We start from the raw sequence: 17,317 nt of genomic DNA, 5'->3' as shown, positions 1-17,317 counted from the left end.
GTGCCTCTGGTGTCACTCAGAGAAGGTCCTCCATTGTACATGTGAAAAGGCTCAGGTTGCAATTCTAGTAAGTTATCTTGTGGTTTGCTCTTCTCCACACTTGCAATTCGTGGATTCCAGTTAATGAGGTTGCCAGAAATTGACATGCAACTTGAATGCACATACAAAGACATTTTGATTTCCTGGATGATGTTTAACTAAACCATCTGTTTCCCCATTGGCCATGCTGGCTAAGGTGATAGATAGCTGGAACTTACCCACCATAGGATTGGAGGAAATTATTAGTGATTATGCTTGTTTGTTTTCTTTTTTTGTATAATAATTTTTATTAATTTTCAAGGTATATATACATAAAGCCCCAGAAGTTATCCTTCTCTGTGAAGTCTAGATCTTTATCCTTCTTGTAATACTCCTTTAGTAGAAGGTATTGAAACCAGGAGACTGCCTTAAATTTAACTAAACCATATGTTTCCCCATTGGCCATGCTGGCTAGGGTGATAGATAGCTGGAACTTACCCACCACACAATTGGAGTAAATTATTAGTGATTATGCTTGTTTGCAACCTTTATTTGTGTCTTCTATGAAGCATTTGTTTTAACATTGAAGTGGCAAACATGGTAGCAACAAAAAGGTGACAATGAGCTGAAGAAACATATATGGTCTTGCTCCATCCTGACTTAGAGACTGTAAATGTGAAAATACATAGAAATCCAGTCTCACCTCCCTCTCAGTGTGAAGCCCTTGGATAGCCTTGGTGAGATTGGTATCTTTCTGCCTAATTTCAACAACCAAATGTTGTGCTTAGAATAAAGTGCTTCCCTGAGCTTCTTAGGGGCAGGGCAGAGTAGAATTCAGGCAACAATGACATACTGTCTGTATGTAGTTTAGGAATGCAGGTCAAAATGCCAAAACCATTCTACTGGCAAGAAAAATAATCTCAGTGTGCAAGAAATGAGATAAAACAATTAGAAGACTTTTTTAAAATCTACATGAATACATCATAGAATCATAGTCAGAAGGGTCATCTGAGTCCAAGCCTTGCCTGCGCAAGAATTTACTACTACAGTAAATCTCTGAAATGGGTATCCAACCACACGTTTAAAAATCTCCAGTGAAGAAGAGAGTCATCCACAAGTAAGTATAGCCAATTTTGAAAATCTCTTTCCATCAGGAAATCCTTCCGAATGTTTGGATGAAAGCTTATTTCTTGTAATTGGAATCTGTGCCTCTGGAGCAACAAAAAGCAAGCTTACTCCATCTTCTATATGATAGGCCTGCAGATATTTGAACATGGCTTTTGTATGACTTCTCAGTCTTCTCTTCTCCAGACTAAACACTTGGTTTCCTTCAACTTCTCCTCATTGGGATTACAGAGTATCTTAATCAACCACTCTTATAAAGACAGCCCATTGTCTCTCTCTGAAAGCCTAGTTCCATATAGTTGTGGGGCACAGACATTTCTGCCATCATTCAGTTTCTTCCTATTGATTTCTGGATTGAAATCGGAGTATACAATTGCATCCTGTATTTCAAAAACTTTAATGCGTTTGCTACTAGTTTCCTTGGAAATGCTCCATATCAAATCCCAGTAGATCAGACATGAAAATAGTGGCCAATAACATAGCTTAAGTGTGCCAGTTTAGTACACATTGTGTATGGTTAAGATTCTGTGTACATGCAAACCAGTCCTAAGCTCTGTGTGCCTGTCTACATACATGTGTATGTTTGTCCACACAGACACTTTCATATTGCTTCTCCAATAATTGCTCACCTTTATCTTGTATGGATAATCAAAAGCTGTCTTCCACTCTCCAGTTTTGAGAATATTATGAAATTCATTCAAACACTACTTAAAACAATAAGCTCTCTAGCCAGCAAAGCACAGATAAAGGTGGTGGGAAATGTGCTATTAACTCTTGGTCCTCTTATGAATTCTTCTGCTTCTCCCCCATCACATGCAGTTTTCAACCCACGCAGCCTGCAGTATTCATGAAAGTGCTTCTCCTGTATGATAAGCTGCAGAACACACGTTCACTGAAGTTGTTGTTGTTGTGTGTGTACATGCCTCTTAAACACTATTAGATTCATGGGGTCTCCATAATTTGACAGGCAATTTAGAGGCATATAAACACACACACACAAACGAAATCTGCCTAAAAAGGACACCTCCCTTTGCCTAAATATAGTTCTGGTCCTTTTAAGGGAACCACTAGGCCAAAATTTTAAACTGAAGGAGATCATTATCATTGATCATTCTGGCAGACACCATCTTTTGAGTTTTCAAATGAGGGAGAAAACAGCTCTGCTTTCTAAGTGGTGCTAAAATAGGTGCCAGACTTCTCCTTTCCAACAAGAAGAAATGAGCATCAATCATGCTACACACATATGCCATTTCAAAAATGTCTTCTTTTCACCTCTAAATGGGGGATACTTGTTGTCATACTTATACAGAGAAGAGCTTGGAATAGTGTATCCTTTATGAAGGCTGAAGCCCTACCTACAGACTTATTTCTAAAGCTGACTTTCACTATAGCTGAAACAAAACATTCAAATATGGCTGGTGTTCTGATTTCATCATTCATGTTGTCAAATGAAAAATGGAAAAGTTTTGATTTGCATTTTAATGTGTTTTGTTTGTCGTTGTTGGACAGTTTCACATTGGCCAAAATTAGAGTAGATATATTAAATTCACTGGATTTAACTTTGTGTTGACTCACCATTAAAAATTGATTGAATGGGTCTACCAACCAATGTAAATTATCTGTCAGCTGTTGTTACGTTCATACAGTATCACATGCCAACTATCAAAATACTTTCAGATAGTAAATACCATTGTATGCCAGCCAGCAAGTGTCTTTGAATAGAAAAGCGGCTAATGAGGTAGCTAATGTATTGTGACAGCAACTGTGATAAGCAGTAAGAATCCCTGCAGTACAATTCTACCATTTCACTTTAGGAAGAGGAATGCTCCTGCAATTAAATATGTCAAATTTGAAAATATACTCAAAATTTGTTTAAGTCTAGTTGTATGGCACCACCTTCTGGCCATACTATAGAATTAAGCAGAGTGGACAAAATTAATGATTATGGACCTCTGTCTAGCTCAGGAGGTAATATGGCATGCAGTGAACATCTTAATTCACACATTAGCTAGTGGTTGTTATTTGGGAAATGGCTAGGAATCAAGTCAGATGTGTAACATATGTAAACAGCATTTGCATTGTTTTCCCTTTCCTCCTCCTCTTCCACCACCACCACCACCCCTTCGTGTGGTCTAGGTACAGCTCTAACCAAAATGTTAAGATACTGGTTTATTGGCATACAGGTCCCGCAGCCCCTCAGCCAGCGTGATCAACTTAAAATATTTGTGGATGGGATGATATGCATCTGTTTGTGCTACTGTAGAGTGTACTTATCAAACCTAACTGTATTATTCTATCCCATCCTTAGGTAATTTGTACAAAATGTCCAATATGCCTACAATTATGCCTTCATCACCAGCACGTTAATATAATTGCAAATACTGAAGGTTGGGTAGGGCTATGCCTGTAAATGTAATTTGCATGCTTTGCTGATGCATGCTTACTATTTATCAAAGTTTTCCATGCTTATAGAAGCATAGGTCCAGTTATGTGCATTCTGAGTGCTGGCTGGATGAAAGAATTGAAGCAATAGTTCTCAACCTGTGGGTCCCCAGGTGTTTTGGCCTACAACTTCAAGAAATCCCAACCAGTTTATCAGCTGTTAGAATTTCTGGAATCTGAAGTCCAAAACATCTGGGGACCCACAGGTTGAGAACCACTGGATTAAGTTATCATGTACCTAGAAGGTATTGTTTTGGTTGTCCTGAATTTGAATATGAACTTCATCCATTTGTTATCTTGTAGGGTATATGTGTCAAATTCAAGGCCTGTGGGCCAAATTTGGTCCACCATGTCATTTTATGTGGCCTTCCAGATGCTGGACTACAACTCCTATATTCCTCATCATTAGACATCGTGACTAGACCTAATGTGTGTGTGATACAGTGACATCTGGAAGACTGCGGTTTGTTCTGTTTAGTCAAGATCGTGGGGTTTGAATTTAGATACAAGACTTGTGGGTATGATGTCTAACTTTAAAATGTCCTTTAACCTTTCCACAACCTCAGAGTCACAAGTGCAGTTGATTTGCAGTTCTCATTATCCACAGTCCACAAGGTGGATAATCAAAAGTGATGGAAGTTATCATTTAATGATATCTGGGGACCCAAATTGAGTAAAAACTGAAGTGCACCAGCCACTATGAAAGAAATTTTAGTTGGCCCTCTGTTTCCATACATTCTCTGTCTATGGATTCAACGGGCCTTTGAAGGCAATCATGAAGCTGATGTGGTCTTCAAAAAATAAAATGAGTTTAACACCCCTGTTGTAGGGTAATAAAGAAACAGAATCCTGGTTGGTAGTAAGTTAGTGACAAAGCAGAGTTTGTATCTGCCACTAACCTATTTAAACCTTCTTTAAAGTTAGCTAAGTACATCTTACTAAAAAAAACAAAAAACAACCCCTATATAGTTTTAATTATAACTTGGGCAAGTACATATGTTCTTACTGCAGTTTCCTTCATTTAGCTTTATTGAATGATGTCAAGTTATAATAATACAGGAAGGAAAAAAGCTGTCTAGAACTTTTATTATGGTCATGACACTCTCTTTTTTTCCCCATCCTTTCTTTTAGACAATTCCTCATCCCTTCTAGAAGATGAAGAGCTAGGTATGGAAGCCACCAGCTGGCACCTGAACAGTACATCCATTAATGGCCACAGCGAAATTTCAACAACAGCTCGTTTCCCCAGCTGGGTGACATTTGAGGATGATGAAGCCAGATGTACTTCTCCACCAATTGTATCTCCTGTGAAACCAGACACACCACCATTTGCAACACTATCACAAGCAGCAACAGTAACAACAGCATCATCAATAACAACAGCACCACCAACAACAGCAACAGAGATCATAGCTGTGACCTCTAGTACCCTCTCCTCATCTTTTAAAAAAAGAGAGCGTCCCAGAAGTGCACTGGGTGATCTCACTAAAGTTCAAAAACTAGACCTTTCCTCCTTAAGCAGATTACATTCAGTTGATGGGGCACCTCCTTGGAGTGCTACTAATCCATTCCTTGATGATTCTCTAAATAATGTTCAACCTTCCCCCATCAACCCATTCAGTTCTTTTTTTGAGGAACGAGACAAACGTTCCCAGACCTACCTTGCTTCAGGCAACTCTGGTAGAAGCCAGAGAGATTCCCTCATTATTCTCCATCAGGAGGCTGATACTATCAGCTTCAATGAATCAAGTAAACATCTCAGGCACAGAGATGCTGTTGAACAACTGAAACAACTTCAGATTGGGGATCCTGATCAGCTCAGCAGCCCTACTCTACCTGATGATGACCCTAGCATACCAACTCAGCTGGACCATACCTTATCCAGTTTGGGACCACCTCAGCGAAAAGATGGCTGGCCGATGATGTTGAGGATACCAGAAAAAAAGAATATCATGTCCTCTAGGCACTGGGGACCAATTTATGTCAGACTGACTGAGAGCAGATGCTTGCAGCTCTTTTATGAGAAAGGACTAGAAAAGCCTTTCAAGGAATTCAAACTTGATATCAACCATGAAATTTCAGAACCTAAGCTCCAGAACTATGATGAGAATGGAAGGATACACAGTGTGAGAATAGACCGAACCACCTACAAGGAGAAAAAGAAATACCAGCCAAAACCATCTGTCTTGCACATAGCAGAGAGAGAACAGGTTATCAAGTTAGGCACCACCAATTATGAAGACTTCCTCAGCTTCATCAGGTCAGTCCAGGATACACTGATGGATTTGCCTGCTTCATCGACAGACCTGAGCACTGTGGGATTAAACTACCAAGAGGAGGAGATTACTGTGGATGTAAAGGATGAGTTTTATGGCACTTTGGCCAAAGGAGACAACAGGATTTTGCAGCATAATGTGTTGACAAGAATCTATGTTCTCACTTTTCTTTCTGGCCTAGCAGAATGCAGGCTGGGTCTCAATGACATCCTTGTCAAAGGGAATGAAATTGTTTCCCGGCAGGACATCATGCCCACCACCACCACCAAGTGGATTAAGATACATGATTGCCTTTTCCACTCATGTGTGGATGAGGAGGCATTTGCCACTGCCCGTGCGATTCTGTTTAATCCCTTGGATGCCTGCAGGTTTGAATTAATGCGCTTTAGGACGGCATTTTCTGAGAAGACATTGCCCTTTTCCTTGAGGGTGGCAGCTAGCATCCATGGGGCTGAGGTGGAGCTTCAGAGTTGGCTGATGATGTCCCCAGGGTTCTCCTCCAACAGAGACCCACTAAACCAGGTTCCCTGTGAAAATGTGATGGTCCGCTATCCTGTGCCACAGGAGTGGGTGAAAAACTTCCGCAGGGACAGTGTTCTTGGTGAAAAGTCCTTGAAAGCAAAGGTGAACAAAAGTGCTAGCTTTGGATCCGCCGGTGTTTCTGGTTCTGAACCAGTAATGAGAGTAACATTAGGAACTGCCAAATATGAGCATGCCTTTAATTCTATTGTGTGGAGGATAAATCGACTGCCTGACAAAAACTCTGGTGAGTTTATTGCTCCTTCAACCAGATCATCTTGCAGTAAATTGTAGAGCATTTTGGGATATTGATGAGTAAAAAAGCATTCCAACATAAGTTTCAAACTGTGTGGGAGGAAAACCTTGTCTTAAGAGAAATTTCACTAATTTCATCAAAGTTTTTTTTAATTTAAAAAAACGGGTATTCCTCAGAGGTTCATGTTTTTCTTCCCTACAAGAAGAATGTGAAAAGTCATCATTTGGGTGAGAAAACAGCCATTATCATTTGTAGTTCTTGACATTTCTGTGATGTCACATTGGTTCCAGGGAAGAAATGTTGAAGTCCCACACTATTATTTGCATAAAAATTACATTAAGAATGAGATACAGTAAGACAGTATTCACCTGTTCATAGTAAGTTACTCGATCCAGATATTTAAGCAAACCTAATGGCCATTAGGGAATGTCCCTGGATTCCCCCCCACCCACCCACCCACTCAGGCTGCAGCACACGTGAGGATCTCCAAGTGGCACCTCCATGTAAAGGGGCCATAGCCCCTGGTGGGCCGAGGACTGTGGAATATAGTGGTTTACACATCCACCAACATTCCTGGCCCCTCCCACCCTCCTAATTCACCTGCTGCCACAATAATGTCCACAGTTACATGCTCAGCTCTCAACCTTCAACCTGCCTGAGTGCCAGGTTGCAGCTGCAGCCTCCTTAAATGGAGGCATCACTCAGAGTTTCTCCACTTTGCTGCAGCCCTAGCAAGGGGGGAAATCCAAGAAGGTTCCCCATTGGCTGAGAAAGCGCCAGCACAGCATTCTTATTGGTTGCTGCCCCTTGGACCGTGCATCCTGAATGGCTACAAAGGAGCCTAGGCTCATGAGATTACCCAACAGTTTGCAAAACCTGGTGCAGATAACTGTTTTACATGATCAAATCTAAGACACCATTTAATCTAATACACACCCTAATTTTCACAATGCAATTTGACCTTAAAAGGTGTGCATTAGATTTGTGTGGATATGATAGGTGTATCACCACAATGTGAAATAAATCACTTAGTTTGATTGGATAATAGTGTGTTTTGTTATAAAATGTAAAATGCTGAATATAGTGGTTTATACGACACTTCTATCCTTTATACGTACAAGAAAATTCTGTTCTATTTGTAAATGTGTACAGATTGAGGCCTCAACCTGATTAATATGTACTTCCGGCTTCTCATAAAATCAACCCAATTTGGGTCTTGCTAGATGGAGTTTGCAATGATGCATACAGGCACCAGTTACGCCTTGCTAAACACAAGGCAGATGTTGTTAACTGTGCAGCTGTCTTATGTTGTGTTTAAAGGACAGCTGTTTTTGTATGTCACAAAACTAGTCCTACAAAAAAACCATTATGTTTGGCCAATTTGGAGCTGTAAGATCAAAACAGAGCAATTGTATTCCACAAAGAGCATTGCTATGATTGTTCCAAGAACAGCTTGGTAAGTTCTCTGGCATTTTCCCTGATTCATATGCAGCATGCTGCTGCTGACTGATACAATAAGCCTTGTTTACAGGCTGGACACGATTCAGTAATTCATTACAAGAGTGTTGTTTTTTTTTAGTTAGGTAGCAGGCAAGCAGAACAACAAGTGTTAAGAAAACATTGATTCATATAATATGTTTCAGCGTTGAATGTGAGAAAGCCATTGCATACCAAATAAGAATGGGATTTAAATCACAGCTTGGGATCTGAATACTGTAGAAAACTGGCCTTTAATCAATATCAGACAATAATGAATATCTCTTTTTCTCAAAATGCATTACAGTGAGCAGTAGAATCTGAAAAGTGAGATACTTTTTAAGCACATATCCTGCAAAGTTAATTCCACCATACCCACCCACACACACACACACACATACACATATGAGCGAGAGAAAAGGGGGAGGGAGAGATTTATAGATCAATCTACATATTTTATATGGGGTTAGGGAGGGGAGGATTCTATTCATTAAAAAGAATTTCTGAATCAATGTGTTTCGATTAAATTTTTAGGATTTGGATATGTTCACCTAGTAGATTTAAGGCTGTAGCCAGATTAGAGTTGAGGGCTTCCAAAAAGACATAGACACAACTATACAGTAGCTTTTCAATAGGGGTTTCCTCTCTTATTGTCCTTTCTAAAGGATATTTGGACCTCTTTATAGTTCTCCACTCACTGACATAAATTCTCTGCATTCCAGGAAGTATTTTTTATATTCCTAAATGCTGAACAGACCTTAAATTCTGATTGACAGTCTAACCTTTTGGGGGTATGGTGATTGAGAAGGCAGTGACCCTCCAACTCTAGACAGTCTTGGATGACACACACTTCCGTGACCCATTTCAAACTAGCTTCAGAGCAGGATATGGAGTTGAGAGTGCTATGATTGCCTTAGTAGATAATCTCAGTCTTAATGCAGACAACATGTGTGTGTCCCTGTTGGTGCTTCCAGACCTCTCAGCACTTTTCAATACAATTGACCATGGTATCCTTCTGGAATTCCTGGATGGGCTGGGAATCTGAGGCACTTTCCTGCAGGCTGGTACCAAATGGTGGTGCTTGGGGATAGGTGCTCCTCAAAAAAGGAACGGTTAGATGGCATCCCACAAGGTGTCATTCTATCTCCAATGCAGGCTAAAAATAAAGTTATTTATTTATTTATTATAGAAATATATTTTAAAATGTGTATTTTATAGAATACTTACAATGATTATGTGTTTTAACTATGTTGTAACCTGCCTCGAGCCACAATAATTAAAGGCAGATAAGAATTAAAATTATTATTATTATTATTATTATTAATTCTTTAGAATGGGGTGGGTAACATGTGACCCTCCCAATGCTGTCAGGACTGCAGATCCCATCCTCTGTCATCAGTGATTCTGCTGGCCAGATTTGATAGTAGTTGCAGTCTGATCATATGTGAAACTCCATTCATTTCCCAAATCTTACTAGGATCTTTGGCAAGTCCCATTAGGCTTTTATCTCCTTGCAAAGTAACCTGGTTTTAGGACTAATTGACACTGAACCCCATGAGTTTTGCAGTGTTCTGAAAACTATTGGAAAGGTGACACTTTTCAAAGTCTTCCAACTAGTATGTCATTGTGACTGGGGAATCTAATAGTTATAATCCAAAAAAGGAACATTCCCATGCTATGTTCAGTTGTAATCATAATCATCAACAACTTTATTTGTATCCCGTCCCATCTCCCCGAGGAGACTCGGAGCGGCTCACAATATAATTATGCAAATTATATTGTAACAGAGAAGTTTTAATGTTTGCATTGTTTTCCTTCTCCACTCCTCCATAGCTTCAGGTCATCCTCACTGTTTTTTCTGCCACTTGGAACTTGGCTCAGACCGAGAAGTGCCTTCAAGTTTTGTCCACTATGTGGACGTGGAATTTGATATGCCAACTACTTCTGCATCCAAGGCCACCATCCGGTCTATCTCTGTGGAAGGCAAATCTGATGTCAGGAAATGGGTCAACTATTCAGCACACTACAGTTATAAGGTATGATTATGCAACTAACATAAATGTTCATACGTCTCTTTTGTCAGGACTGGGAGAACGAATAAGTTCCAAAAGAACTCTTAATAGTAAGAACTCACTGCAGTGAACTATCAGACCCTCCCCAGGGCTTGGAAAAAATAATGTGTTGGACTACAGCTTCCAGAATCCGCCAACCTTCATAATTTACCTGTGTTACCTGGATGAGTCTGGGAGTTGTCGCCCCAAATAATAAGCTTTCCAATTTTTGAAATTGACCTTTTATCTGACAAGATATAAAGCATTTTATTTAGCCATGAATCTGACAGGAAGAAAAGAAAAATACTTCAGAATTTTCAGTACTTTTTTGCTGTATTTTTAAATGAAAGATAAGAATTGCTGCCCTAATGCTCCACCTACCTGAACCAACCCATACACTAATTTATATCCACCCGGTTTAAGAGCTTTTCCTGTCATATTGAATACTATGTCAATAATTCAAGTTCTTGCATACTAATAATAAATAATTTTAAAAACTTTATTTATAAGACCATCCTCTCTCACCAAAGGGACTGAGGGCAGTTCACAAGAAAAACAGACATGGCAAACATTCAGTGCCAAAAAACAAATAAATAGCACTCAAGGCAAAACGTATAATAAATAGACTCAATAAACTTATAAACAACCAGAATGGAGGGTTAAACTAAATAAACACAAGAAGTCAAACCAATTAAAAACAATACATTCAAAACATGTATGATGTATTACATCATCAGACTGAGATAGGTATCCTATGTCCGGGCAAGAATGTGTGTATGATATGCTAGTCCTCCTCCTCTTTATAAACTAGGTTGCACAAATGGGTTTTTAAAATCTTTTTAAAGGAGAGGAAAGAGGGGGCAATGTTTAGTTCTTTGGGGAGGGAGTTCAGAGAAGGCCCCCTCTCTCATTCCCAACAACTGCACTTGAGACAGGGGTGGGACTGAGAGCAGGGCCTCCTCTGTGAACCACAGTGCTCATGCTGGTTTGTATGCACAGGTGCAGTTTTTCAATACCATTTAGCTATATTTCCAGTAATTCTGAGGAGTGTTTGTGCAACTTTGGCAAATAAGAGTCTTAGATGTGGACAATTATTCTAGGCCTTTATCACTTTAGTTACTGCTGACAGAAACCAGAAAACAGATAGTTCGTTCATTTCCATTTTCTTTCCAGGTGGAAATAGAGCAGAAGAAGAGCTTGAATGCAGGCAAGGTGGCAGAAGACACCAGTAACCCCAAGGACTGTGCTGTGCAATGAGGGAAAGGTCCATCTTCAGTTGGAACAGTAAAATCAACAGGGCTTGAAGAAGAGAAAACACAGCAGCTTACCTGCACAGGCAGAAGATCCAGGAAATATTTAAAGGGCTGTAAGGTTTTCTTGCCCTCTGGAACCTTCTTTAGAGAAGAAACCCTTGAGATTTGTTTACAACAGCTTCGTGACTTTGATAGAAGCCCACAATGAATGTAGGGCTTTACAGTTCATCTAAGTCTGCCTTCACCCATACCACTATACTTCCTGCAGTGAAATAATAGTATTTTGAGAACTGCAGCTGAAGTGGTATGGCCATAGTCCTGTTAATAAACTTTTTCCTAGTAAGTACTTGACATGTCCTAAAAAGATGGTAATTTAGTCCTCAGAAAAAGTCTCCCAGGTAGTCTGAAGAATAACAGAGAAATGGACAAATGAGAAATACACCATGGGATTCCTTTTTTTTAACCTATAATATTCACATCTCAGTGAAAACGTGTAATAACATTTTCATCTCAACCCATGCAACCACTGGGCATTTCAGTAGGTAGAAGGCAGGTCAATTGGCCTGCTCTATTTGTCATCTTTGAGAGAAAACGTTTAAATATTGCACATTTTGTGGTTGTTAGTCATTGAAAAACTACTTTATTTCAGTTGATGCAACATGCAGGATTATTCCTTAGAAAAAGCCATAGCTTCCCTTAGAGGGGATTTGGCTGAAATTTGATCAGTGTTGGTTTGGCATATATTTGGAGGAAACAAACGTCATCTGAACTTTTTCTTGGATGGTTAAGTAGAGTCGCAACTGTTTGTTACCCTAGTTCAATTTTTGTCAAGAAACTACAACTCCCCCTTTTAGTGAACTTGGTGGAAAATGGTTCTGTTTATTTGACTGAGTTCTTTTGGCTGATGCTGACAATGCTAATTTGAAACACTACATCTCATCCTAGGAAGACTACAGTGCAAAATTTCTGTGTGCTATCAATAACGGATGTTATTGCTTTATAATATTTAGACATAATGGCTTTGTTTTCAGGACTTTCTGCATAATAGTTACATGCATATGGAAAAATCTTCACTTTGAGGAATGGGAAAACATAGTGTTTATAATCCTAGTTTCTAGATGATACAGTTATAAAAAGCCTTGGTATGCCTCAGCAGGATGTTTGGGATGATGGTGGCTAGAGCCATTTGAATATCTACTAGACAAAATGAATTATTATTATCATTATTATGCTTAGTATATTCACAGTCTATTTCATATGGTAGAATTTGGCTACATGTTGGAAAAGAAAAGGGAGAAATGGAGAAAGAGGGAGTAAGAACATAGAGTCCTGTCTACAATTTTTCTCCTTCCTCTCAACAAATGTCTACTTCAGATAAATTCGTAGGAAGGCCAAAGTTAATGGGATCAGGTTTTATATCTTTACATGAAAGAGAAAAATATAGGGTGAGGCCATAGTGCATGGGAACAGAGTTTAACACACGTACATACCATGATGCAGTTCAGATTAAAATTGCATCTCCAGAGCTGTTTTTCTTATAAGGGAAGAGTTACCACTGGCAACATTAGCTTCACTTATGAAATGAACGTACCATGAGCAACTCACAGGATGAGCTATTTTTATATATCAGCAATGCCCTTCAGAATAGCACTGTTACAAAGTAGTAGTATTTCTGTTTGGACATTCTGTTGGAAAGAAAAATGACTGATGGGTTATAGGTGCCCCATATTATTGCTTCAGGAAATGTTTGTATCACTTTGGTATCCCCTTCCCATATATAATTAATTAACCATCAAAGCCAATTCCACCATTTAATAATGTGAGGCAGTCTCCTTAGAGAGCAACAAATGGGTATCACAAAAGAACAGGAGTTCCTCATTATTTATTTGTTCTTATTGTGAGATTTATTAACAGTTGGCCCTCTGCATCCATGAATTTTGTGTTGACAGTTCCAACCATCTTGATACTATTTGGGGGGGGGGGGGGCAGAAAAGGAAAACTTGATTTTGTCATGGACTGAGCACGAGACTGATGTGTAGATGTATTCTGCTGTAGCTTCCTACCATTTCACAGGTCCTCAAACTCATTTGAGTTGTTCACCATTTTATGTAAGAGATGCCATTTTACTACATCAGTGTACAATGGGACTTGAGCATCCATGGATTTTGGTGTCCTTGTGGAATTCTGGACCCAAACCCCAGCAGATAACACTTACCCCAGCTACCGTTGCACTCCAGACCTGGAAACATCTATGATTACCGCACCACACAAGAGTGTGGTGGAATATAAGCAAACAGTTTATTGTAAAACACATAAAAGCATATAAAAAACAGGAATAAGAAAGGAGGATATATTATCCAAAAACGTTTAGCAACAGGTATTCTAGCTCAATAACTTGGCTGCAACTGTGAGGTTGTGGGAGTGTCGTGTAGCTCTCTATTTAACCAGTACTTACACCAGATATATGTGGCCAGACAATGTTCAACTTGACTGAAGAGATGTAGATAAGATTCCAGGTGCTTTAATCCAGGTAAACCTTGTAAAACGTCATACAACAGTAGGTGAAAAATGATAAATTCCCAGGAGCTGAGCAGCCATGTTAAAATGTCTCATGAAGTTCCAGAGGTTACAAAGTCCAAGAACAGACAGAAATCACAGGTACAGGATAAGTCCACAAGCAAGAAGGTATAACTAGTAAAACTTGAACAGGAATACATTAACAGGAAGATAGAAAACTTCCAGGACATTAAAATCCAAAACCAAAGCTTGACTTGAACCAGGAACTCCGGCCTAGCTTCTCAGTCTAATGCAACATTACCTGAACTGCCCTTAAGATAACCAACTTGTTTAATAGACACCAATGAAAGCATTACATCTCCTGTGAATTTTCTCCACAACTTTCTCATGTAATCTCTCATACCGACACAATCTATTTTCAGCTCCGATTTGTAAACAAAGACTTTTGTTGATCTCCGTAGCTGCAAGTGGTTTCTCCTGGGAACCTCCTTATCACTCAGCTCTTCACTCAATTCTTTATCTGCTATTGCTACTTCTGACTCCTCTGACTGGCCTTGGGGCCCTGCACTCTCCAAGCCAGTTTTCTCAGGGAGAGAACCATCATTTCCAAGACCTGAATTTCCCAGATTTGAGGGCCCATCACTTTGTGCCACAGGAAATCCCTCTCTAAATCATCAGTTAAACCATCAACCTCTGGCTGATCTACATCAGCTACTTTACCTTTATTTTCTACTTTAAGTATCAGTTTTTTGTCCATATCTGTGCACTACAACCACAAATATGTCAAAAATATCTCACTTTACGGAGCAGGAAGGAAGCACTGCCCTACTCTAACACGAAGAAGGGTCACTGCACATAGAGTATCTCAGCTAGGTCTTCTATATCACACGTCACCATTCTTAACATATAGCTAGAGGCCAACTGTATATATGCACGGTTCATTTTTTTAAAGTTATACCCTTCAGCCCTTTGATGGGAAGGTGAAACAGAGAAACCTCAAATCCAGCTAGTTTTTGTCCTCTTCCAATAGCTAACAAAATACAGTTACTGCTTATGAAGAGAAATGTCTGCAAAATGGAACACTCTACTATCCATTTGGGGACACAGTTCCTTAGAGATAGCAAATACATCTGCATTTATTTTCTCACCAGATTGGGGCAAACTCATTTCAATGAATTTGGTTGATACTTTCAGGAGCCAGCAATTAAATATCAAATAATCAAATATTTCTTTACCTATGATTCATTTTTTAAAAATTCCCCATTTTTTTAAATCCCCCAAAATTGGCATCCCAAAGGATGTAGTGGTTTGGCTCTGAAGGCTAGAGTATCCCTACTTAGCCATGGAAACTCACCATCTGACCTTGGACAAGTCATATTCTGTCAGCTGAAGAAGAAGACAATGTCAGCCCCCTTCTGAACAAATCTAGCCAAGAAAACCTTTTGACAGGTTCACCTTAGGTTGCTGCAAATCACAAACAGCTTGAAGGCATGCAACAAAGTTTTAGAAGCATTTCCTGATGGTATATATTGGGTGGTACTCTTTGAAAATATGTGTGATCTGAATTAGATTAATGTATATGTTATTTAGAAAGTCACATTTCAGCTGCTTTTTAGATTAAGTAATTTAGTGGACAAGGATGGAAAGAAAAGGGTTACCTCTTATTGCATGTGGATCATAGGCTATGAGGATTTTAAAAGTAAACACGAGCACTTTGTGAATTATGCCCAAGAGGTCAAGATGGCCCAAGCACCAGTCTCTTACAGTAGTGATCCTTAAGTGGAATGCACTATTTTAGTTATGGATCCAAGGATATATATGATAGCTAGCATCTATAAATTCAAAGTCAGCAGACCCAGAACCATCTGTAAATGAGATGACAAGACTTCTGAACTGGAGAGTTCCTTGAAGCATCACAGTTGAATTGCCACTGTTGCCCAAGAACATACTGTAGATTCACCTTGCCTGTATCTACAAGATTACAGAATGTCAAATACTCTGTAACAAATTCTTTCCTTAAGGACAAAAGCAATTCTCAGGTTGAATGTCCTTTATCCGAAATGCTTGGGACCAGAAGTGTTTTGAATTTTTGATTTTTTTTCGGATTTTTGGGTATTTGCATATGCGCACAAAATGATCTTGGAGATGGGACCCAAGTCTAAACATGAAATTCGTGTATGTTTATCTACATCTTATACACAGAGCCTGAAAGTAATTTTATACAATATTTTAATAATTTTGTGCAAGAAACAGTTTGTATACACTGAACCAGAAAGGAAAAATGTCACTATCTTGGTCACCCATGTAGACAATTTGGGATTTTTGGAATTCCAGATAAGGGATGCTCAACCTGTATTGCTAGCTGTACAGGAAGTAATGGAACCCTCCGTTTAATGTACTGCTGAATACCTTTTTTTAACCGTTTCTCATAAAGTAGACTCGGGAGCCCTTCAACTTTAAGCCTTGCTATGATATATAAAGGGTTTGTGTTCTCAGCCTATGTTACACTGCCTCCATACAGAGACATAGTTTTAACTTCTTGCACTATTGTGATTGAGTGGGTTTTTTTTACATGTTTTGTAAGATTTCTACCTTTGATGTTGTATTATGAGAGTCTACACACTGGCTGATCCTTTAGACATATTATTATGACTTCCCCTTCCTTTTCAGTGTTTCAGAGAAATGTCACTTTGAGCTTAATTGTCAGAGAAACTGTTTAATAAATGCAAATGAAATTCTGTCTTGGCTGAAATTATTTCTACGTACCGATAAGCGTTACTGAAACCAGTATTCATAGGAGGGCAAAGATCAGTTGGCATTCTGCTTGGAACATACATCTTCGTAAAATGATCTTACATGTCTGCAGAATTGAACAGTTTCACAACATTCAAAGTACAGGAAAAGAAATTACACAAAAACATTTGAAAGAAAGATGGTAAGAGCTGTTTAACAGTAGAATATGCTGCCTTGGAGTGTAGTGAGGTCTTCTTTTCTGGAGGTTTTTAAACAGGCTAGATAACTCTATTCCTGCATGGCAGCAAGTTTTTCTGGATGGCCAACATGCTTTCTTCCTGTTCTGTGATTCTACAATCAAATTTCACCCATGGGATGCCTTGGCAATGTATGGGCATCCATAATGCAATGATAATGTCACTAATGACCCCAACCTGAGGCAAAACGGGCAATGATACCCATTGGGGGGGGGGGGCAATACACATCCAGGCACCGGCTGGGAAGTACTGGAGCATAACAGGAGTGTCCAATGTACATCAGTAGTATTCACTGCACATCAGAAGTGTCAGATGCATATTGGAACACTATTGCCGGTGCTCCGGTGTACATCTTCACAAAATTCACTACTGCAGGTTTCATTGCATATCTGCA

At 39.3% G+C, this 17,317-nt stretch overlaps 1 protein-coding gene across 2 annotated transcripts in view; it reads left to right on the top strand.

Moving 5' to 3' along the window:
- The window catches only part of STON2 (stonin 2), a 90,024-nt gene extending 73,353 nt beyond the window's left edge, over positions 1–16,671 (top strand). For both annotated transcript variants that reach the window (XM_060757202.2, XM_060757211.2), the window contains 3 exons: positions 4,717–6,627; positions 9,946–10,148; positions 11,337–16,671. In XM_060757202.2, the coding sequence (XP_060613185.2) occupies positions 4,717–6,627; positions 9,946–10,148; positions 11,337–11,420 (2,198 nt within the window). In that variant the 3' untranslated portion in view covers positions 11,421–16,671. The remainder of the gene's footprint in view (positions 1–4,716; positions 6,628–9,945; positions 10,149–11,336) is intronic.
- The last annotated feature ends 646 nt before the right edge of the window (positions 16,672–17,317 follow it).

Source organism: Anolis sagrei, chromosome 1, assembly GCF_037176765.1.
Source record: "Anolis sagrei isolate rAnoSag1 chromosome 1, rAnoSag1.mat, whole genome shotgun sequence".
Classification (NCBI taxonomy): Eukaryota; Metazoa; Chordata; class Lepidosauria; order Squamata; family Dactyloidae; genus Anolis; species Anolis sagrei.
The sequence above is the reverse complement of the archived record's forward strand: the minus strand, read 5'-3'. Positions and strand labels throughout refer to the sequence as shown.